Source organism: Lactuca serriola, chromosome 5, assembly GCF_051521515.1.
Source record: "Lactuca serriola cultivar US96UC23 chromosome 5, Lser_US96UC23_V15, whole genome shotgun sequence".
NCBI lineage: Eukaryota > Viridiplantae > Streptophyta > Magnoliopsida > Asterales > Asteraceae > Lactuca > Lactuca serriola.
In genome coordinates this window covers 252,616,808-252,637,617 of record NC_136412.1, presented here as the reverse complement: position 1 = coordinate 252,637,617, position 20,810 = coordinate 252,616,808, and the positions used below count along the sequence as shown (strand labels likewise).

The window sequence follows — 20,810 nt, the reverse complement described above, 5'->3', positions numbered from 1 at the left end:
TTATAGCTCAAAAATCGTGTGAATGAGTCATGATCAAGGAGTTTACGGCCTAAGAAGCTCCTTAGGCCGTAAACACCTTAAAGATGGCCAAAAGTCCCCATTTTTCTTCTTTTAAGCTTGGATACTAGTTAGGGGTTGTACCTAGGAGCCTTTGATCATCAAAACCATAAGTTTTAGAGCACTAAAAAGGGTTTACGGCCCAAGCACATGCTTAGGCCGTAAACACCCCTTTTCCATGTTAAAAGTCCTGTTTTCCTTCCTTTAGGCTTATACACTAATTAAGGAAATAGCCTAGATGAGTTTGGACATGAAAACACAAGTTTTTAAAGCCTAAAAGAGGGTTTATGGCCCAAGCTTGTGCTTAGGCCGTAAACACCCAATTTCTATGTTAAATAGCCCCAAAAACTCATCTAAGGCATGTTAGAATTTAGATATGATCTTGGGAAATGCTTAAGGCCATTTAGCAACATATTTTAGAGCCTAAAAGGGGAGTTTATGGCCAAGACTATGCTTGGGCCGTAAACACCCAATTCCTATGCCAAAATGTCCCAAAAACTCACCTAAGGCCTTCTAGAATTTAGTTATGGTTTAAGGGAGTGCTTAGGACCATTTAACAATCCATTTTGAGGGACAAAATGGAGTTTATGGCCCAAGAACAAGCTAGGACCGTAAACTCCATCAAACACCACCAAATGAAGGTTTTAACCCCCAAAATTGGTCCTAGACATTCACTAGAATTTTAGGGATTGATTTAAGGCCTTAACTTGCATTTTGAGAGGAGGACAAGAGTTTACGGCCAAGCCTAGGGGCTTACGACCGTAAACTCCCAAGGAGTGGCCTTTGGGCCGTAAACTCCAAGGGAGTAAACTCTTGGACTCCCCCATAACCCCTATTTGGCCTTATACGATCCCTGAGAACCACTTCTAAGCCCTAAGACCCCGAATCAATGCTAGAATGTCTAAATGTTTTCATAAAAGGCATAAAATGATTAATTCTTTGCAAAACACCTATTGCACATGTTAATAGGGTCCTAAAAGGTGTACAAGTCCTTATTTGGTACAAAACGCTCAACCGACACTTTCACCCGATTTACTCGGTTTCAGGTGAGTTCATACCCCTTTTAATGAATCTTTCAAATGTTTTTATATGTTTTAGGGGGGGGGGATACAAGTCAATTATACATGTTTATGGAGATTAATCACATGTGATTCACTATCCGTAGTTCAAATCACATGTGATTTACCACTATGCTTTATAAAAGGAATTTTCGCTTTCAAAACTATTTTGGATAAATAAACAATTTTCTAAATGTTTCCTTTTGACAAGAATTTTTATTAAATAAATTTTTCTTACAAAATGTAACCACACTAATATATTTATATAAGTAAGACTTGAAGGACTTAGGACCGATAACTCGCCTTATTTCCTGTTCTTGTTTGATTGTGGGCTTAGGGTAGTTGTTATCCGTCCGACTGTCGTTGATTTCTTAGTTATATATCATGTATATTAGTGTTGGATACTAGGATTTTCATTTCTCCCGATGCTTAAACCACTAAATTGACAAGAACCATACACACTAAGTTAACTATAATAGGTATAGTTAAGGCCACTATTACTCGCTATAGCTACTACTCTACCCTCTATAATACACCCTATTACGATACTATATACTAATAAGAGAACACACTACGAGTTATACAAAAGACTACTACACTATAATACAAGAGAAAGCACTAATCAGGAGATAACACACTAACTTACTATGAGATACTCTATTCGCTACGCACTACGCCCAGAGTTTTCTGCCAGGAGAACGATGCTACATGTATAGATCTATACGGGGCAGAAACTATTACTTCCCGACTGTTAACTTCAGTCCGAGCCGTGCAGGCCCAGGGATGCCGCTACTTCACTACACTATGCATGACCGGGAAGGTCATGGGGTCCGCTATTATACACACTGTTGGTATCATACAAAGAATACACTATAACCACACTAAAACACTAAACTAAAGGCTAAGTTAATATCCCGAAGTAAACAAGTATTTAACACTAAAGAAAGTTTGCACCACTATTATTGACTTCAGGCATAATCTACCGTATTGCATTACTTATTGGAAATTCACTATTATACTTTTACAATAAACGGTTTTCAAAGATGAAAATGACATGTTTCTTAAAGGTTTTCACTTACAATGTATTTATGGAAAATATAGGATTTTCTAGGATTTTCTACTACTTATGAATGTAAAATTGCAGCTTTTCATACTATCGGTTCTAATGCTTTTATACAAAAACTCACACTAAACTCTTATGAACTCACCAACTTTATGCTGATATTCGTTTTCAAAATAACTTGTATCCTCAGGTCAAAGATAGACAGGTACAGGTGCAGCATTTTGGAGAAGGTGGAGCATACAAGATCCATCTCTTATTTTTGTATTATTTTTGGTGTTTGCTAAACATTACAAAACACACTTGTAATTAAACTCACTATGTAATGCAATGGTTGTATGTTTCTTGTTTTTACTATTATGCAATTGTGATGATACTGTACATGACGTCCTCCACCCCGAAACGTATTCCGCCGTTATCGGTTTTGGGGTGTGACAGATACGGTGGTATTAGGGCAGGGAAAGGAGCTGACTGCGGACCTGGTTGTCAAAAATAGTTTGTGTTCCTACTGTTTCTTTACATACAAGTGAAATGCATTCAAGAAGTGAAGGAATCTACGGGAAATCGATGGGAATTCTCCCTGTTCGTGTTGCAATTGGCTTCCGATGACAAAGCATCGACATTTGGTTGTTCGGTGATCGAGAAGGGCTGCACCGATTTAACAGCAGGTAAGGGCTCCTTTTTTTTGTTCTTGTGGGTGTTTGTTTGATTCCCTTTTTTATCTTCTGTTTTGACTGAAATTTGTGGAGTTTGATGTGGGTTTTTGGGTTTGCTTTTTAATAGAAATGGATGAGCTTAATCAATAGATTTTGGTGTTGTTTTGTTGCTTGAAATGAATAGGAAGAAGATGAAGAATGCAATGTTTTTTTAGTTTAATCGTTAAGGAGGTTTACTTCTTTAGTCTATAAGAGGCATTTGGAATGTGATTTATTCATCTGTGCATATTTGTATTTTTGTTTGTTTTTTAATATAGATTTATTTCTTGTCGATGATTATAATCGATCTTTATTAATTTTTGATTAAAAGTGTATGTGGTTAATGAGTTAAGCACTTTGTTGACAATAATACAAAAAATTTCTTTGATTTCTTTTAGACGGGTCGAGTAAATACAGATGACCTAAATGATTGTAATGACAAAGGATGAATGAACATCTTCAACAACTTGGAAGGAATAGAAATGTATTTTATTCAACAGGTAAGGGTTCCGTCTTTTTTTTCTTCTTGTTTGATTTGGCAGCGACAGTAAAGGGAGTGACGGTAAGGAAGCCTTCAATCTACCTTGGGCTACGATGAACTCAACAGTACCGATTCACTCTTGATGTTGCTCTAGTCGATAGACAATAAAAAACGGATCATGAAGGGGGGGGGGGTGCATGAATGGTTGTATTTATTTTTAAATAGCACGTGTATTCATTTATGAATAACATTGTCGTTTTGTGTGAATGATTGTATTCATTTATTAATAGTAGTATTAATGTGAATGAGTGTATTTATTTATGATTAGATGTATTCATTATATGATAGAATGTGTATTAATTTATAAATAACAATGTATTCATTTGTGAATTGCAATGTATTCATGTGTGAATGATTGTATTTATTTATGAATAGTAGTGTATTCATGTGAATGAGTGTATTTATTTATGATTAGAGGTATTCATTTTATGAAGAAATGATAATTTTTACACTATTTTTATTTTCAATTGATGAAAAATGCATTGAATTTTTTGGGATTGGATTTCTATTCATTTTTTTTTTGAAAAACAAAAACGTGAAATAGTAGAAAATAATAATTTTTTTAGATTTTCTTTTCAGATTTAAAATAAAAAGAAATATTAATTTTTTTTAGGTAATTTTTTGAAACGGTCATAAATTATTTTTGGGAAAAATCATAAAAAAATATATTTATATATTTCATTAACTAAAAGGAAATATTAATTTTTTAGGTAATTAAAATCATTATCCCTAGATTTTAGGAAATCATTAATTAATATTTATATAAAGTTACTAATATACCCTTATAAAATGATTGGTCTAGAATTGTTCTCGTATTCTCAACCTTTTAGGTGTTCTCATTTGATCCTCTCCCTATATATATATATATATATATATATATATATATATATATATATATATATATATATATATATATATATATATATATATAAAAGTTAGATGTCCCAACTTCCATGAAAGGTCATAATCATTAACTAATATTGATATTTCAAATGCATAATCATTAACTAATGATTTTCAAATATATAATAACTTATAATGTTAGATAATTTATTTGATTCATATTAATATGTAACATGTTTTGAAGATATAAATTGTGTTATTTATGTATAGATTATTGAAAAAATGTAATGATGTTGTATAACGTAAATATAAAACCAAATAGACTAAAAAACAAACATACTAAATGATTGAAATGCAATTGTTATATGTCAAATTAAAATTTAAGCATTGTAAGAAATATACATGAACACATTAAAATAAATTATCAATAAAAATTAAGAATAAAATATGTTTTACTATTAAAAAAAAGTAAAATATGTTATAAGAAATAAAATTTTATAATTTGTTTATATATTTCTAAAACTTATTTATATACGACATTAAAAATTTTATTTGTAAATCTACTATTATTATTTAAAATTAACGATTTTAATTAATTTTTATTTTAAATTACAGCAACATACAATAAAACATGTTTAAAAACAAGTTATTTAGGTTATTTGAGAACAAATCAACTTCTGATAAAGATTGTTAGTGACCCTATCATATTGATTATTTAGATATCTATTAGTTATATTAAGTTATTATTTGATAAAATAAACAAAATGATGATATTATATTTAAAAAAGATAAACTATAATGCCCTTGTTAGTCGAAATTGAAAATTTATAATCTTTAAAACCAATTCTAATTGATGGACTAAAATTACATTTTGAAGGAAGTTCTTTACGGTTTTATGCAATTAACACTTGTATCGGTGTTTTTTTGGAATCGATTCTTTCCATAATATGATATCAAAAGTTGTGCTATCACAAAGATGAAATTACAAAACTTTTTAAGGTTATCGAAATTAAAAAACCGGATTTAATGCCTCCGATTAATACTGTAATGGAAATTTTTTAATTTAGCAAACATATATGAAAATTTTAATTAATAAGATAGTAATACATAAAAACTTCCTGCTTAATTTTAGAGGAAAAATATGGAAATAATATAATCTTCGAATTATGGCCAATAATTCAAATGTATTTTCTACCTAATTTTAAGATATAATATTTGTTACTATATATAACTGAAAACCGTAAATAAAAGATATTAATATTATATATCAAATTAAATAAAAGAAGATAAAAATGAAAAATACTAACCAAATGACATGCGACAACTTTATGTTTAAAATGATCGCATGTACATTTTTAGATTTTATTTATCAGAGACGATAGATTATTAAGTTTTATTAAATGAAAAATGTTTCACAAATTCCTTTTTATTTAATGGGCAGGGAATTTGTAGTAAAAAAAAAAAAATAGGAGGCATTCTCATAAATAAAAGTTTTGAAAATTCAAAATGTTTGGGTGTAAGATAATTACGGGCATTCCAGGTGAAGTCCGTCTATTCAAATTTCAATGCGAATAATGAAAATACCGCTTGAAGAGTTCATAATGCTAGTTGTTGTTGTTGGTAAATCCAACAACCATATAATCTGCTGCAGCTTGTCAACCTCTGATTCATTCATCGATTGATATGGCATCATCCATCCTACAAGCGTTGATGTGGGTCGTCGCATTATCGCTGCGCATCTCTTCCACCGAGTGTTTAACTGGAGACTCGATCATCGATCATAGTCAGTCTGTAGACGGCGGCTTGTGTTTTAATCTCATCGGACCTTCTGGTTATACTTGTTTAGAACACACGGTGACTTATCATTCTCACTCTCAACCTTTCCGTTTTTATACAAGTTTCCATCGATTACTGAATAGTGTATTTATTACTCCAAAATTTTGTCCTTATTACAGAACTGGAAAAACCTAAATTAGTTTGATTGTATAATGGCAGCACCTTTTCCTGATTGTTATTGCAGAATGTTGAACTCCTGACCTGTTATCCAAAGAGCAAATCTTATTGAGAAAGGATGTTATCGTCATTTGAGACTTTGTCTGTAATAGCAATTCCTTTTCCTGATTGTTATGTATTTTGTTCATTTTCTCCATTAGAGAAGCTTGGATTGAGAATGTCTAATTTAGGGTATGCAAGTCAGGAATATAGTCCATACTGTGAGTTTCACTTCTTAATTGACTAAAACCGAGTTGTTTTGAATTAAATTAGGTATTATATGATAGTTACTTGTTTTTTTTCTTCAACTTAATGTGATTAGTTCCCTATCTACTCAGAATATGTTTAGATCAACTTCTGTGTTAATTAAATAACAGCCTAACTTTCCTTATGTGTGTATAACTTCAGGCTCAAACAAAGGATGGTTTCTTGTTAGGGCTTCAACGTGTGTCATCAGGCATTCTTAATTTGGGAGCACAAACCGGACCTCCAGTTTTGCTCCTACATGGACTCTTTATGGTGACTTTACCTTAAATTCTTAATTTACAACTTTAATAATTATGGACTCAGAACATTGAATAATAACTTTATTTCAAAATAAACTAAATTTTTAATCAGGCTGGTGATATTTGGTTTATGGATTCCCCAAATGAATCATTGGGTTTTATCCTTGCGGACCGTGGTTTTGATGTTTGGGTTGGAAATATCCGTGGAACAAAATGGAGCCATGGCCATGAATCTTTATCAGATGGAGACAAGGTAACACGTAGATTATGTTACATTTTTATAAACCTTTAGTCATTAATTTCAAATGCTATATGCTAATTGCTTTTTTGTTTTGGGCTTGATTTAGGAGTTTTGGGATTGGAGTTGGGAAGAGATGGCTCTTTATGATCTTGAGACAATGCTGAGTTATATAAATTCCAAAACTGGCTCCAAAGTTTTTGTTGTGGGACATTCACAGGTTTTAATTACACTTCAACTTTATTCTGTCATATAAAACTACATTGCTAATAGTCTCTATGTATTCCATTTTCTCAGGGAACAATAATGTCATTGGCTGCTTTTACTCAACCAGATATTGTTAGAATGGTTGAGGCTGCTGCTCTTCTCTCTCCTATATCATATTTGGATCACATCACATCTAAACTCGTTCTTAATCTTGTTCATGTGTATTTTGATGAGGTCTCTCTTTTATTATTTAAATTTATTTGAATTCTTTTTTTCTTTTACATAAAATTTTCTTCACAGGCACTTGGGTTGCTAGGAATGCATCAACTGAACTTGAAGAGGTTAATTATTTTTCCATTTTCCATGTTCTTTTTTCTTAATATTCGAGTGTCTAAATCAATAAAAAGATGATATATATCTATCTATCTACACTGTTTGTTTTCAGTGACATTCTCACAAACATGATAGAGTCTGTTTGTGATGGGCATTTAGATTGCAGTGAATTATTATCACCCCTTACAGGTTATTCTTGTATTAATTTACTTTCTAATTTACTAAATTGGCCAACTTGTTTAGCTATGTTGCTGATTTTTTAGTAAATTACAAAAATGGTCCCTGTGCTTTCTGATTTTTACCATCTTTATTCCAAACTTGAAACCTTTTCTTAGTTTTGGTCCCTGGGACTCTGATATTTGTTCTTATCTCAAGGCTGCATGGACCCAAATCGATATGAAATGTTACTGTAAGGATGAAAATTGAAAAAAGATTTCATTTATGGATAATGGTCAAATTGAGAAAGCACAGGTACCATTTTGTAAGATAAGAAAATATAAGAGTAAGTTACAAAAATGGTCTCTTTGTTTTCATGTTTTGACCATGTTTATTCTAAACTCTAAAACTGGCATATTTTTCAATTTTGGTCCTTATGTTCAGGTTTTCTATGTATTTGGTACTTATTTCAAGGATTCATATGGATTTTGGTCCACGGTTCTACTTCTAGGGACCAAAATTGTTATGAAACCTTAAAACAAGGACCAAACTTTCATTTACTCTGCATGTTGCAGGTGAAAACTGCTGTTTTAACAGCAGCCGTGTGGATGTGTATCTTGAATACGAACCTCATCCTTCATCTGTAAAGAACTTGAAGCATCTTTTCCAAAGTCTGTTTCTGTTTCTGTTTCCTAATTCCTTATTATTTTACAATTACATCCAACATTTTACACTTTCGTGTGACATTTCATTTTTATAGTATCAAATTTCCTTGATTTCCAGTGATACGCAAAGGTACATTTGCAAGGTACGACTATGGAAGTATAAAGAATCTGCTACAATATGGAAAATTGAAGCCACCAACATTTGATCTTAGCAAAATCCCAGAATCATTGCCTATTTGGATGGCTCATGGGGGAAACGATGCTCTGGGGGATGTGATTGATGTGCAACATACACTAAAAGAATTGAAATCAAAACCAAATGTTTTGTTTTTGGAGGATTATGGCCATATAGACTTCTTGTTAAGCACGAGAGGATATGAGGATCTTTATGACAATATGATCAACTTCTTTAAGTCATGTGAAATGTCCAGCTAAACTTTCTACTTTTGGAACACAAATCTTTAGCCAATACATGTATAGATGTTCCAACAGTTTGTTTTAGGAGTTGTAACTTACGCAATAAACTTATATAGATGTGATAGAGGAGAATAAAGGGGTATAAATTATAAAATAAAGTAAAATACCTAAAACTTGAACAAACAAAGTAACGTCAGTTATGAATCAACTTCAGCTTTTTTAATTCATTAATTATATGCTTAAAAGGACATAGATTGTCTGCAATTTCAACAAAGTTTAAATTCTTATTTTAATTCTTTAATGTACGCTCCATTTTGTAGTTTTGTAAGAGATGGTGACTTTTTTTTTTCTTTCCTTTTACATGAGAACAACCACCTCCCATTCATTTACCACATGCGCAAGTTTTTTCCACAAATAACCTAGTTGCAATTTAATTGGATTTTGTTAAAAGATTTCAGGATATTTGCATTAGCTTTGACATTGACATTACTTGTTTTGCAACAACATTGAAACATTAATGCGTGAAAATGACGTGGGAGGGAATTGAAGAGTTATACCTTTTTTTATTTATTAATTATTAATTATTTATTAATTATTAATTATTTATTATTATTATTATTATTATTATTATTATTATTATTATTATTTTTAAATATAAACTACTATAACGAAGGAAATAATACAACTTTGGGTATAAACTCTAAGAAAACTTGTTTTTTAAGAATGACAATATGCTTATAAAGGTAATGATATTTTCGTTTTGTTTATTTATGAGTAACTTCATTTTTTTTTACAAATTTAGGTAACAAATTTTTTGAAAATGTTCATATATAACCATTATGACCGACTGTAGCAAGTTACAATCGATCATAATGGTCATATGTGAACACTTCCAACAAGTTCATTACCTAAATGTGTTACAAAAAAAAATGAAGTTACCTAGATGTGAACAAAACAAAAAGGTAATTACCCTAATAAGTTAATTTCATTTTTTATTAAGGTTGTTGATCATAATGTTTGCAATGTTAATATATTCAGTTAGATTTCCTTGAAACAATACTTGTGACCATTTATGAGCATTTAAATTAGTCATGACATGTTGGAGAGCCGTTTTTGTACACACACACACACACACACACACATATATATATATATATATATATATATATATATATATATATATATATATATATATATATAACAAACTTGCTGAAAGTGTTCACATATAATAATTATGGCTATATATATATATATATATATATATATATATATATATATATATATATATATATATATAACAAACTTGCTGAAAGTGTTCACATATAATAATTATGGCTGCTATAACTTACTACAGCTGATCATAATGGTTATATGTGAACATTTTCAACAAGTTGGTTACATAGATGTATAAAAAAAAATCGAAATTACCCAGATGTGAAAAAACCGAATAGATAATTATCATGATAAATCAATTTCTCTTTAAAAATATGTTAATTATTAGTGTAATTCACATGTATGTGTTGGTAACGTCAATAGGGAATTGCACTTTAATGGATTTGACATCACTTTTTAATTTATATATATGCATTCATCATTTTATATTAGATTTTATTTTTCCTACTGAATTTTTTCATCCGCCAATGTTGATTAATCGAATACTAACTATTCCATTAAAGAAATATTACTCGTTTTTTGTTCTCAATCTTGGTTGAGTGTTTACATTAAATAGTGGAGCATTTACTTAGAAAAGTTGCAAGCAAAACATAGTGACATATTCTATTTGACCTCACTTTTTAATTTATATATACATGCATTCATCATTTTATATTAGATTTTATTTTTCCTATTGAATTTTTTCATCCGCCAATGTTTATTAATCGAATACTAACTATTCCATTAAAGAAATATTACTCGTTTTTTGTTCTCAATCTTGGTTGAGTGTTTACATTAAATAGTGGAGCATTTACTTAGAAAAGTTGCAAGTAAAACATAGTGACATATTCTATTTGTGAATCAGAGTACATAGTAGCAAGTGAAACATCAAAGGAAGCAACTTGGTTGAAGAACTTCATCAGAGATCTTGGAGTAGTTCCAACCATTTAGGAACCAATGGAACTTTTCTACGATAATGAATGTGCGGTTGTTTTGATTAAAGAACTAAGAGATCATGGCAAGTCAAAACATATCGACAGAAAGTACCATTATTTCAGACATATAGTAGAAGAATGTCACCTCATTGTGAAGAGGGTATCATCAGAAGACAATCTTGCAAATCCTTTGACAAAGGCTCTATGTAGGGTTAAACACAATCAACATGCTAGAAACTAGGGGTGGGAATTCCGTAACCAAAAAAATCCAAAAACCAAATCGAACCAAAATTGATTTCAGACCGAACCATATTCAAATTTGGTTTTCGGTTTGGTTTGAGACCAAACCAAATTGTGAATTTGGTTTTTGGTTCGATTTTCAATCTCATGAAGTTTAAATCAAACTGAACCGAAAAAACCGAATTTAATAAATAATTTAATTAAAAATATATTTTATATTTTATATTAAATAAAAATATTAATTATAAAGTAAAAATCATTTTAACTCACTTACTTTTTGGATCATTTTGTATGAAACTTTAGATATTTCTCGTTGCAACTTTAGGTTTCTATGTTAAACCCATTTTGATTTATGTTTGAATTTTTTTTAAGTTTATATTAGGTTTCCTCGGTTTTCAAACCGAACCAAACCGAATTAGAATTTGGTTTGGTCTAGAGAATTTGAATTCGATTTGGTTCGGTTTTCGAATTAGACCACAAAAATTTTCAAACTGAGGAAACTGATTCGAGGAAACCGAAAAACCGAAAAACCAAAAAACCGAACCGATCCCCACCCCTACTAGAAGCATTGGATTGAAATATGATATTATTTTTAGTAGTTAGAGGATTAGTTTGAAACTAGTAACAAAATAAATGTAATTGACTTTTGGTGATTAAATAACAGAAATTGTTTATGAGTTTGTTTACTGCTTTTGGTAATTATTTATTCTTGTGTTTCGTTTTGCATGTTTTACTTCCTGAATAATTTAATTATTCAAATTTCATCGTCACTCATACTTTGGGAAGTAGTGAATTAAGACCGCCATGAATTGGATTGTAAATTGTCTAAAGAGGTTAGACATAGCAATTGTATTGCTACAACATTCATGAGTACTTAGAAATGAAGATTTAAGTATTGGATAAACCCACACTCAGAGAATTACTTCATAAATAGATTATATCACGAGTAATTATGAGATGATAATATCTTATATTCTTGAAACAGAGATATATGAGTTGTAATTTACAAGTCAGTTGTACATTGGTATTGTGAAAATGCGTCAGTAGCATGATGTTATAGAACACAGTATCATGTATGATTTGGTGAGTAAATGATACAAGCATATAAGTCAAAGTTTATTCGTCTCTTTTCCCTAATAGGAAAAACGATATCTTTGGGCTCCTCAGTGATTTGGTGTTGACTTATAGTGTAGGCCCAACCAAGACTCAATTGATGCGTTCAATTTGAAGTCTTATGTCGTCAACACAAATCAGGAAATCAGGAAACAAAATTTTGGACAATGATATTGATTCTAATCCATGTCTCATGTCTGTATGATATCTAGTAGAACGGAAGAATATTGGATAACTTAACTTATGACCAATGTTTGTTTAGTTTAGAGTCAGGCAGTTGCTATGAAAGCACTATTTGCTGTTTAATTTAGAACTTGTACCAGTAATTTAGTTTTACACTTATCCAAGTGAGGGATTGTTGTATTAGGTATCTAAGCCAATAACTAAATTACTATAATCTTGAATTATTAGCAAAAATCATTTTGGGTTGCCCTTAAACCTAATAATTGAAAAAGATGAGTTTTAGAGAGAGGGAGAGAGATTGATATATTAATTTGTTATGTGATCAATAAATTAATTAGAAATCAAAATGAATTTATTAATATGGTATGAAAATAATATATTAATTAGAAATTGTATTATTTAATTGATAATTAATCAGAAATTAACTAGAATTAATTATGGGATTAATTAAAAGGGCGAGAATGTTTGGTTATTTATTAAAAGTTGAAGTAGGAATGCTCTAGAATGATATGGGGTGGTTGAAAATTGGCTACGAATAGCTTAGAATTTTCGTCCAAAGGGTTAGGATAAGAAGATAAGACATCTTTATTTTTATATTAATTAATCTAGCCTTAACCCAAAAAATCCTAGCTTTAGCCCCAAGTTTCATTCAGTTATATAAACACCTCCCTAGCTTCATTTTTGTCCACTCCTTCACCAGAAAGCCAAGGCTAAAATTTTGAGCCCCCTCTCCTCTTTCTTTAAACCTCCTCTTTACTATATCTATAGTAGTTTAAATGCATGCGAAAAATAAAACAATTTAAACGAGTACATATACAAAGAAAACATTATAACGAAAACATATAACATTTCCTTTCACGTTCTTTTGATATATATATATATATATATATATATATATATATATATATATATATATATATATAAATCATTTTTATGTAAAATGACATACACTTTTATATAATTTTTTATTTTATTTCCATTGATACGTAGGTCCATTTTATGTATAATACATGTTTTTATATATAAACAATAATCATTTTATGTAACAATGTGACATAAAATGATATATATATATATATATATATATATATATATATATATATATATATATATATATATATATATATATATATATTAAATGTGATAATAATTAATAATGAAAGAAAAAATGATCGTGATTTTTAACGAATAATGTAAATGAACGTAAATAATATTGTAAACGTAAACAAGTTTGTAAATGACGTAAATAAATGTGTAAATGTAAACGAGAACGCAAATAAATGTGAGAAATGTAAGTAAACGTAATTTAAAGTGCAAATAAACGCAAGACATAATGTAAACATAAAGTAGCGTGTATTCTTCCCTGAAAGCTTTAAAAGATGAAAATGGGCCATAAACACTCACTTTACTCGCGTGATTTTTGTTTGTTTCGGTTTTCGGGATTTGATGTGAATCTTTTTTCTCGTTTCCTAACCGGTGGACTTTTTGAATGAAAATATCACACAAGACTTGATCAATAATATAGGAGGAACTTAAAAAAATAGATTCTTAGACTCGAAGACAATTAGAGGTGTTCTTCGGAGGGTATCCACGTTACCGGTTACAGTGGTTCGTTTTTGATGATTTCAGACCAATTTTTAGGTTATTTTGTGACAAAAGGAGGAAAATAAGAGTATCTTACCTAGGACTGTTGTGACAAGTTAGATGATCAAAAGAGGGTTGAACACAAGTAGTTTTGAAGAGTAAAAGATGGCATTTTTGAGGTATCTTTCCAATTGAAAACAACCTCCTTTGGGGGTTGTTTTTAAAGAAACTGAGAAAACATTCCATTCCATTGATTGATTATTGATTCATTGACATACAAGAATAGAAGAGATCCTTATAAACAGGATCAGATAAACTAGCTAGAAAATAGGCTAAAGATAAACATAGGAATAAACTAAACAATACGTGATTATCTTAATGGAATAATCTAGATGTGTAAAATAGTTACATTACTCCCCCTCAAGATGGAGCATGAAGATTACGAATGCCCAACGTGTCCGATAGAAATTTGAGACGATCTGATCCAAGTGGTTTGGTCAATAAATCAGCTAACTGGTCTTGAGTCTTGATTTTGACAGGTGTAATCTCCTTAGACTCAACCCGTTCCTTAACAAAGTAACAGTCCCTTTCCACGTGCTTTGTACGTTCGTGGAAAACAAGATTGTGGGAAATATGACGAGCAGATTCATTATCACACAAGAGGGGAGTGGGTTTGTCCAAAACAATGTCAAAATCAGCCAACAGCCAACGAATCCAGAGTATTTCACTAACCGTGACAGCCATTGCACAGTATTCTGCTTCAGCAGAGGAGTGTGAAACAACAGATTGTTTCTTGGATTTCCAAGAGATTGGAGCACCCCCTAAGATCAACAAATATCTTGTCTGTGATCTTCGTGAGAAGGGGCATCCCAACCAATTAGAGTCACTGTAGGCAGTGAGCTTAACGTCTCCTTCCTTTGGTAAGAGTATGCCTTGCCCCAAGGTGTTTTTCAGATATCGAAATACTCACATGGTTGCATCCCAATGGTTTTGGAGAGGATCAGAAACAAACTGACTAAGCACATTCACTACGTAAGTTATGTCGGGCCTAGTGGCTTGGATATAGAGAAGCCTACCAATAAGGCGTCGATAGGTGCTTGCATCTACCTTGTCAGCATCATCTTCTTTATCAAGCTTCAAATTTTGTTCCATAGGAAACCGACTAGGCCGACAGCCAAGCATGCTAGAATCTTTGAGCACATCAATGGTGTATTTGTGTTGACTGAGTACCAGCCCTTCATTTGTGCGAGCCACTTCAATTCTCAAGAAGTATTTCAAAGTTCCAAGGTCTTTAATACTAAAATTATTGTCAAGGCATGACTTCGTATCTTCTATCTTCTTTTTATCATTCCCCACAATGATAACATCATCAACATAGATGTGTGCTGCCACAAAGATATCTCCGTCTTTGTGAATAAAAAGCGAGTGATCAGCATGAGACTGTCGAAAAGCAAGATCTTGAAGGGTAGCAGTGAATTTGTGATACCAGTTTTGCGAGGCTTGTTTTAGGCCGTATAAGGACTTCTTTAGCTTACATACACGTGTCGCATTATCTTTTTTGAAGCCTTGTGGTATTTTCATATAAATGTCTTCATCGAGATCACCATGCAGAAATGCATTGTTGACGTCTAATTAAGACATGATCCAGTCATGCTTGATAGCTATGGTAAGCAAAACACAAACACTGACGAGTTTAGAAACTGGGGAAAACGTGTCATGAAAGTCGACTCCTACCATTTGTGTGTAACCTTTTGCCACAAGGCGTGCTTTGTATCGTTCCACCTGTCTATTCAGCTTATACTTCACCTTGTACACCCACTTAGAGTCTATAGCTCTCTTGTCTTTTGGCAGACTCATAAGTTCCCAAGTGTTGTTTTGCTCAAGGGCTTTAATTTCCTTCTGCATTGATTCTTTCCATCGTTTGTCTCGAACTACTTGATGAAAAAATTTAGGCTCATCGTGGGTGATGATGGCAACTAAAAAGGATTTGTGTGATTGAGAAATTTTTTTATAAGAGACATAATTGGTAAGAGGATGTACCGTAGAGGCGACTCGATCAATGATGGGTTACATATGATTTATCGAAGGGGGGAGCTGCCCTTCATAGTCTTTGTAACGGGTGGGTTGTGACTTGTTTCTGGTTTCTCTTTGTTGATATGTGCTGCTGGTTTGCTGATCGGTGCTGCTGGTTTAACTGGCGGCGTGATGGTTCGTTGGTACATAATTATCACCAACTTCGTCAAGGACATCACTTACAACACTGGTTGTATGTTGGTTGTGGTCAGAATGGCTTGTAGGGCTGTTTTCGTCGATAAAGCCGTCATGCATGGCAGTCTCGGGTGATGAGTTTTGATCAGGGGGTGTGATGATCTTATTAGCAAACTGAAAAAGATCTTCACTGTCGGTTAGTGGTTTCATGTTTCCATGCATATGTTTCATGGGAAACTCGTTTTCAAGGAATCTCACGTCCCTTGATATCACTAACTTCTTGGTTTCCATGTCATAAATTTTATAACCTTTTATCCCTTGAGGGTACCCAAGGAATATTCCTGGTTTGCTCGTGGTTCAAATTTATCTCCTCCAATGTCGGTGTTGCGATAGTATGCCAAGCATCCAAAGACACGTATATGATCATAATCTGGTGACTCATTGAAAAGAATCTCGAAAGGAGTGTGACCACGAAGTACCTTGGAGGGGAGTCGATTTATGACATAGGTGGCAGTCAATATGCACTCACCCCAAAAAGTTTTTGGCAGGTTTGCTTGAAATAAAAGGGCACATGCTGTTTCAAGCAAGTGTCGATGCTTGCGTTCTACCACCCCATTTTGCTATGGGGTGTATGGACAAGTGGTTTCTAAAACAATGCCTTTCTTGGCATAGAAGTCGAACATATTTTTAGAGATAAATTCTCCCCCATTGTCACATCGTATCCGTTTTATGTCTTTCCCAAATTGTGTTTTGACCATTTTGTGAAAATTTATGAGATGTAAACCAGCTTCATGTTTGTGTTTGATAAGAAAAGTCCACACTGATCAGCTATAGTCATCAACTATTGTTAAAAAGTAGAGAGCCTTTGATAGGGACGAGGTTCTATATTTTCCCCAAACATCACAATGTATAAGCTCAAAACAAGAAACCGTCTTTATTTCACTAATGGGAAATAGCAACCTAGTGTGCTTAGCTTTAAAACAAGCATCACACATTTTAGTTTGGTTATTCCTAGAAACATTTCTAACGAAGTTTAAATTCAAAATCTTCTTGGGTGATGGATGACCAAGTCTTTTGTGCCAAACCTCGAAAGTTGTCACGAGAGCCTTCTTCTCCATTACCCCCATTCGATTCAATCCTCCAATGCAGTTACCTGCACCAATCAAGTCCCACGTCACTAATTTATGCACAACAAAGAAGCCAGGAAAGAAAGTTACAGGACAATTAAGGTTCCTTGCAAGTTTGTTAACAGATAACAAGTTGTAATTGAAATTAGGAACATGTAAGACACCATCAATTTTGAGACCTCCTGGTAGGGTGTGTTCACCCTCACCCATGACAGGCACCTTATCGCGATTAGGGATAATGACAGGTGTTTATTTGGTGTTTGTGACTCTGTTATCAAGAAAGTCAGTTCGATGGGTGATGTGTTCGGTTGCACCCGAGTCAACCACCCATCCATCATACGTGTTAGTTCTACCTGCCAGATTAGCTTTAGGAGCCTCATCTTCTTGGAAGTGTGCAACAAAAAGATGATATTGTTCATCCATTAACCCTGGTATGGGGCTAGGTCCAACTTCTACACAAGCTGCTTTTTCCTTTGGTTTGTCTTTCTTTCCCGGCCACCAATCAGGGTAACCTATATTCTTGAAGCACCCATCGCTTTTGTGTCCTTCTTTTCCACAAAAAGTGCATTTTTTTGCCTTGTCGCTGCTCTATTTCATGATTCGTTGTGCTCCTTTGTTAGTCGTCTGTATGCTTTGAACCCCTTGTGTAGTGCGTGTTGCCTTCCTATTCATTACGTTCACCTGGAAGGCTGTTGTTTCACCAACTGATTTTCTGGATCCACCTGTGATTGCGTATTGCTGTTCATCTTTAGCAACCAGGTGATACGTGCTCCCTAAGGAAGGTGGTGGATTCATGGCAAGGATTTGGGTTCGGATGATGGAGAACTCCTCATCGAGCCCCATAAGAAACTCATAAATTCTTTCTTTCTCCTTCACTTCATTCAATCTTCTTCCTAGAGAGTAATTACACCCATCACAGGTACATCTTGATGTTGGGAGAACGAGTTGCAGTTCATCACATAGGGTTTTCAATTTCGTGTAGTAGGATGAAACCGAAGTCCCGTCCTGCCTTGTATTGTTCAATGACTGTTTTAGCTCGTAAGCCTGTGGAGCACCTACCTTCTCAAACCTCTCTTCCAAGTCTTTCCAAATCTCGGCTGATGTATTAGCGTACCTCACACTAGTCTGGATGTCTCTCTCCATGGCTGTTGTCAGCCATCCCTTGACCATGGCATCTGCACACATCCATGCCATATGCATAGGGGATGCAGAATCTAGTTTGTTGATTGACCCATCGACAAACCCTTTTTTATTCTTGGCAAACAGAAAGTCGATCATCTCCTACCTCCATTTGTTGAAGTTGTTATCATTCAACACGTCATTAACCTGCATCTGTTTGGGGTAATCTGACGGATGAATGTAGTATGGGGAATTGACATTGATGGAGTTAGCATCGATGGGTTCTTCAGTCTTCTTGCTTGTCCCCAGATCATTGTCTTTCTCTTCTGTCATGGCAGCTTCTAATCTAGGTTTTCTTCAACTGATTAGCGCTCTGATACCATAAAGAAACTGAGAAAACATTCTATTCCATTGATTGATTATTGATTCATTGACGTATAAGCATAGAAGAGATCCTTATAAACAGGATCGGATAAACTAGCTAGAAAATAGGCTAAAGATAAACATAGGAATAAACTAAACAATATGTGATTATCTTAATGAAATAATCTAGATGTGTATAATAGTTCCATTAGTTTTAGCCTTCAAAAATCAGTAGCAAACATGAGGGTTTTAAGGAGTAAAGTTGGGCTTGTTCTCACTCGGAAAACAGCTCCTTATGGGTGTGTTTTAACTTCGAAAACCACAGTAAAAGAGGTTGTTTCTTGGGTCTTTACTCACTCAAAAATCAGCCACCTTTTTGGAGTTGTATGATCTTAAAAAACAACAAGAAACAAAGGAAAAGGAAGTGATGTTAGGGGTTGCTTTGGCATTCAATTTCAGAACCAACACAAAGCTTTTCAGGTGGGGTTTTGGGGTTGTAAAACTCGAGAAAAATAGAAGGTATAAGGCTGAAAAAGAGGCTGCCAACGAAGGGAGGCATCATCCTCTCTTATTCTCGATTATGGTCTTGTGAGTCTTGTAGGTGAGTTCGAGTGAAAGATAGAGTGTATTTAGTGAGTGTTGGAAAGAAAATAGGGGTAGAGGAATAGAAAGAGTGTTTGTGAGTTATAGAAAGGAAATAGGAAGTCAAGGACTTATTAATACCATTGAAGATATCAAATGATTCATTTAAGATTTAATGGTACTATTAGTTACTTTGTGCATGTGTAGAAAAGGTATAAGAAACTAGATTGAAGGAGTGTGAGAGAGGGAGTCAACGAGTTGTAGAGTTTAAGATTAGAATTTAGTTTTTGTTATTTAGTTGCATGTGCTTCTTGATCATTCATATCTTGCATTTGTATCATGCATGTGCATTTAATGACGGGTAAACTTGTGACAATATAGGAAAGATACGAGTGGTAACAGAGAAAATGGCTTTTGAGTTCTCAAAGTGAATATTGGGTTGATTTCTTTGTGTACTTAACCTTTTATTCCTTGCATATTATCATTTGTATAAGTCTCTATTGTTTGAATACTCCTCATATATATATATATATATATATATATATATATATATATATATATATATATATATATATATATAGACACACACACACACACACTAAGGAACAAAAGTTTAAGGAATAGTTACCTTTGGTTGTTTACATTTTTGCCCCAACTTTTCTTTTAGGTTGATATTTCTGGTCCCTTTTTTTATTGTTTCATTTTGGTTGGGTGTTTGACTACATATTCTATAACATTCACCATTTGACTTGGGTTTGTCATTACTTCCCTTCACCTTTTCTTGCCATATGGCTTCGTATTTACTCCTTTCATTGCTTGAAATGACTATGTGAATCTCATCGTTTCAAGAACATACTTCATACTACCAATAATGTTTGTGGTTGCACCGTCGAATTCTCCGATGAATGAACCGAAAAGAAGTGCTGAAGTGGAAGGAATATGGTGGTGTCGAACCCTACACCAGAATCGCCTCAGTCGGCCGTCCTATTTAGGTTTCGATTTGACCACCTTCAGATAATCACCATTGCCTTCAAGACCGGAAGAACGTTACCACCTTCTAAGGATTTCGAATTTGGTTGTTGTTGTCGAATCAAGCTTCAACTTTTTTGTTCCACAAATGAAGGTAACTATCTAAAAAATTTTAATTCGAAAACTTTTGTGAACTACATTCGGTGGTGTTTGTGGTTCCACCGTTGATCACCTCAATCAACCATCATACTTAGGTTTCGATTTGACCACTATCAGATAATCACCACCACCTTCAACACCGGACGAGCACCGCCACCTTCTAACGATTTCGAATTTGGTTGTTGTTTCCAAATCAAGCTTCATCTTTTTTTGTTCCATATCTATAGTTTTTTTATATCGACCTCACCATTGTTGCGTCTTCTCCATCTATTGCGCCTATAGGTGAGTTGTAATGCCCGTAAATTTAG

General features: G+C 33.1%; 2 protein-coding genes across 3 annotated transcripts; one reads left to right on the top strand and one right to left on the bottom strand.

Moving 5' to 3' along the window:
* Nucleotides 1-5,774: 5,774 nt before the first annotated feature.
* Nucleotides 5,775-8,852, top strand: LOC145054016 (triacylglycerol lipase 1-like). 2 transcript variants are annotated; one of them, XM_079002148.1, is made up of 10 exons: nt 5,977-6,108; nt 6,275-6,467; nt 6,655-6,765; nt 6,865-7,005; nt 7,100-7,210; nt 7,288-7,431; nt 7,498-7,538; nt 7,643-7,719; nt 8,262-8,357; nt 8,470-8,852. In XM_079002148.1, the coding sequence occupies exons 2-10, from the start codon at nt 6,441-6,443 to the stop codon at nt 8,784-8,786; spliced, it is 1,065 nt and encodes a 354-aa protein (XP_078858274.1). In that variant the 5' UTR covers nt 5,977-6,108; nt 6,275-6,440; the 3' UTR covers nt 8,787-8,852. The 2 variants fall into 2 exon arrangements, with proteins under 2 accessions (XP_078858273.1, XP_078858274.1); XM_079002147.1 differs by lacking the exon at nt 6,275-6,467 and having other exon boundaries at nt 5,775-6,108.
* Nucleotides 8,853-17,559: 8,707 nt separating this feature from the next.
* LOC145050373 (uncharacterized) lies at nt 17,560-18,762 on the bottom strand. The gene is made up of 3 exons (XM_078998635.1): nt 18,637-18,762; nt 17,992-18,591; nt 17,560-17,898 (listed from the first exon to the last, which is right to left on the bottom strand). Exons 1-3 carry the CDS (start codon nt 18,760-18,762, stop codon nt 17,560-17,562), a joined length of 1,065 nt encoding a protein of 354 aa, XP_078854761.1.
* Between the last annotated feature and the right edge of the window lie 2,048 nt (nt 18,763-20,810).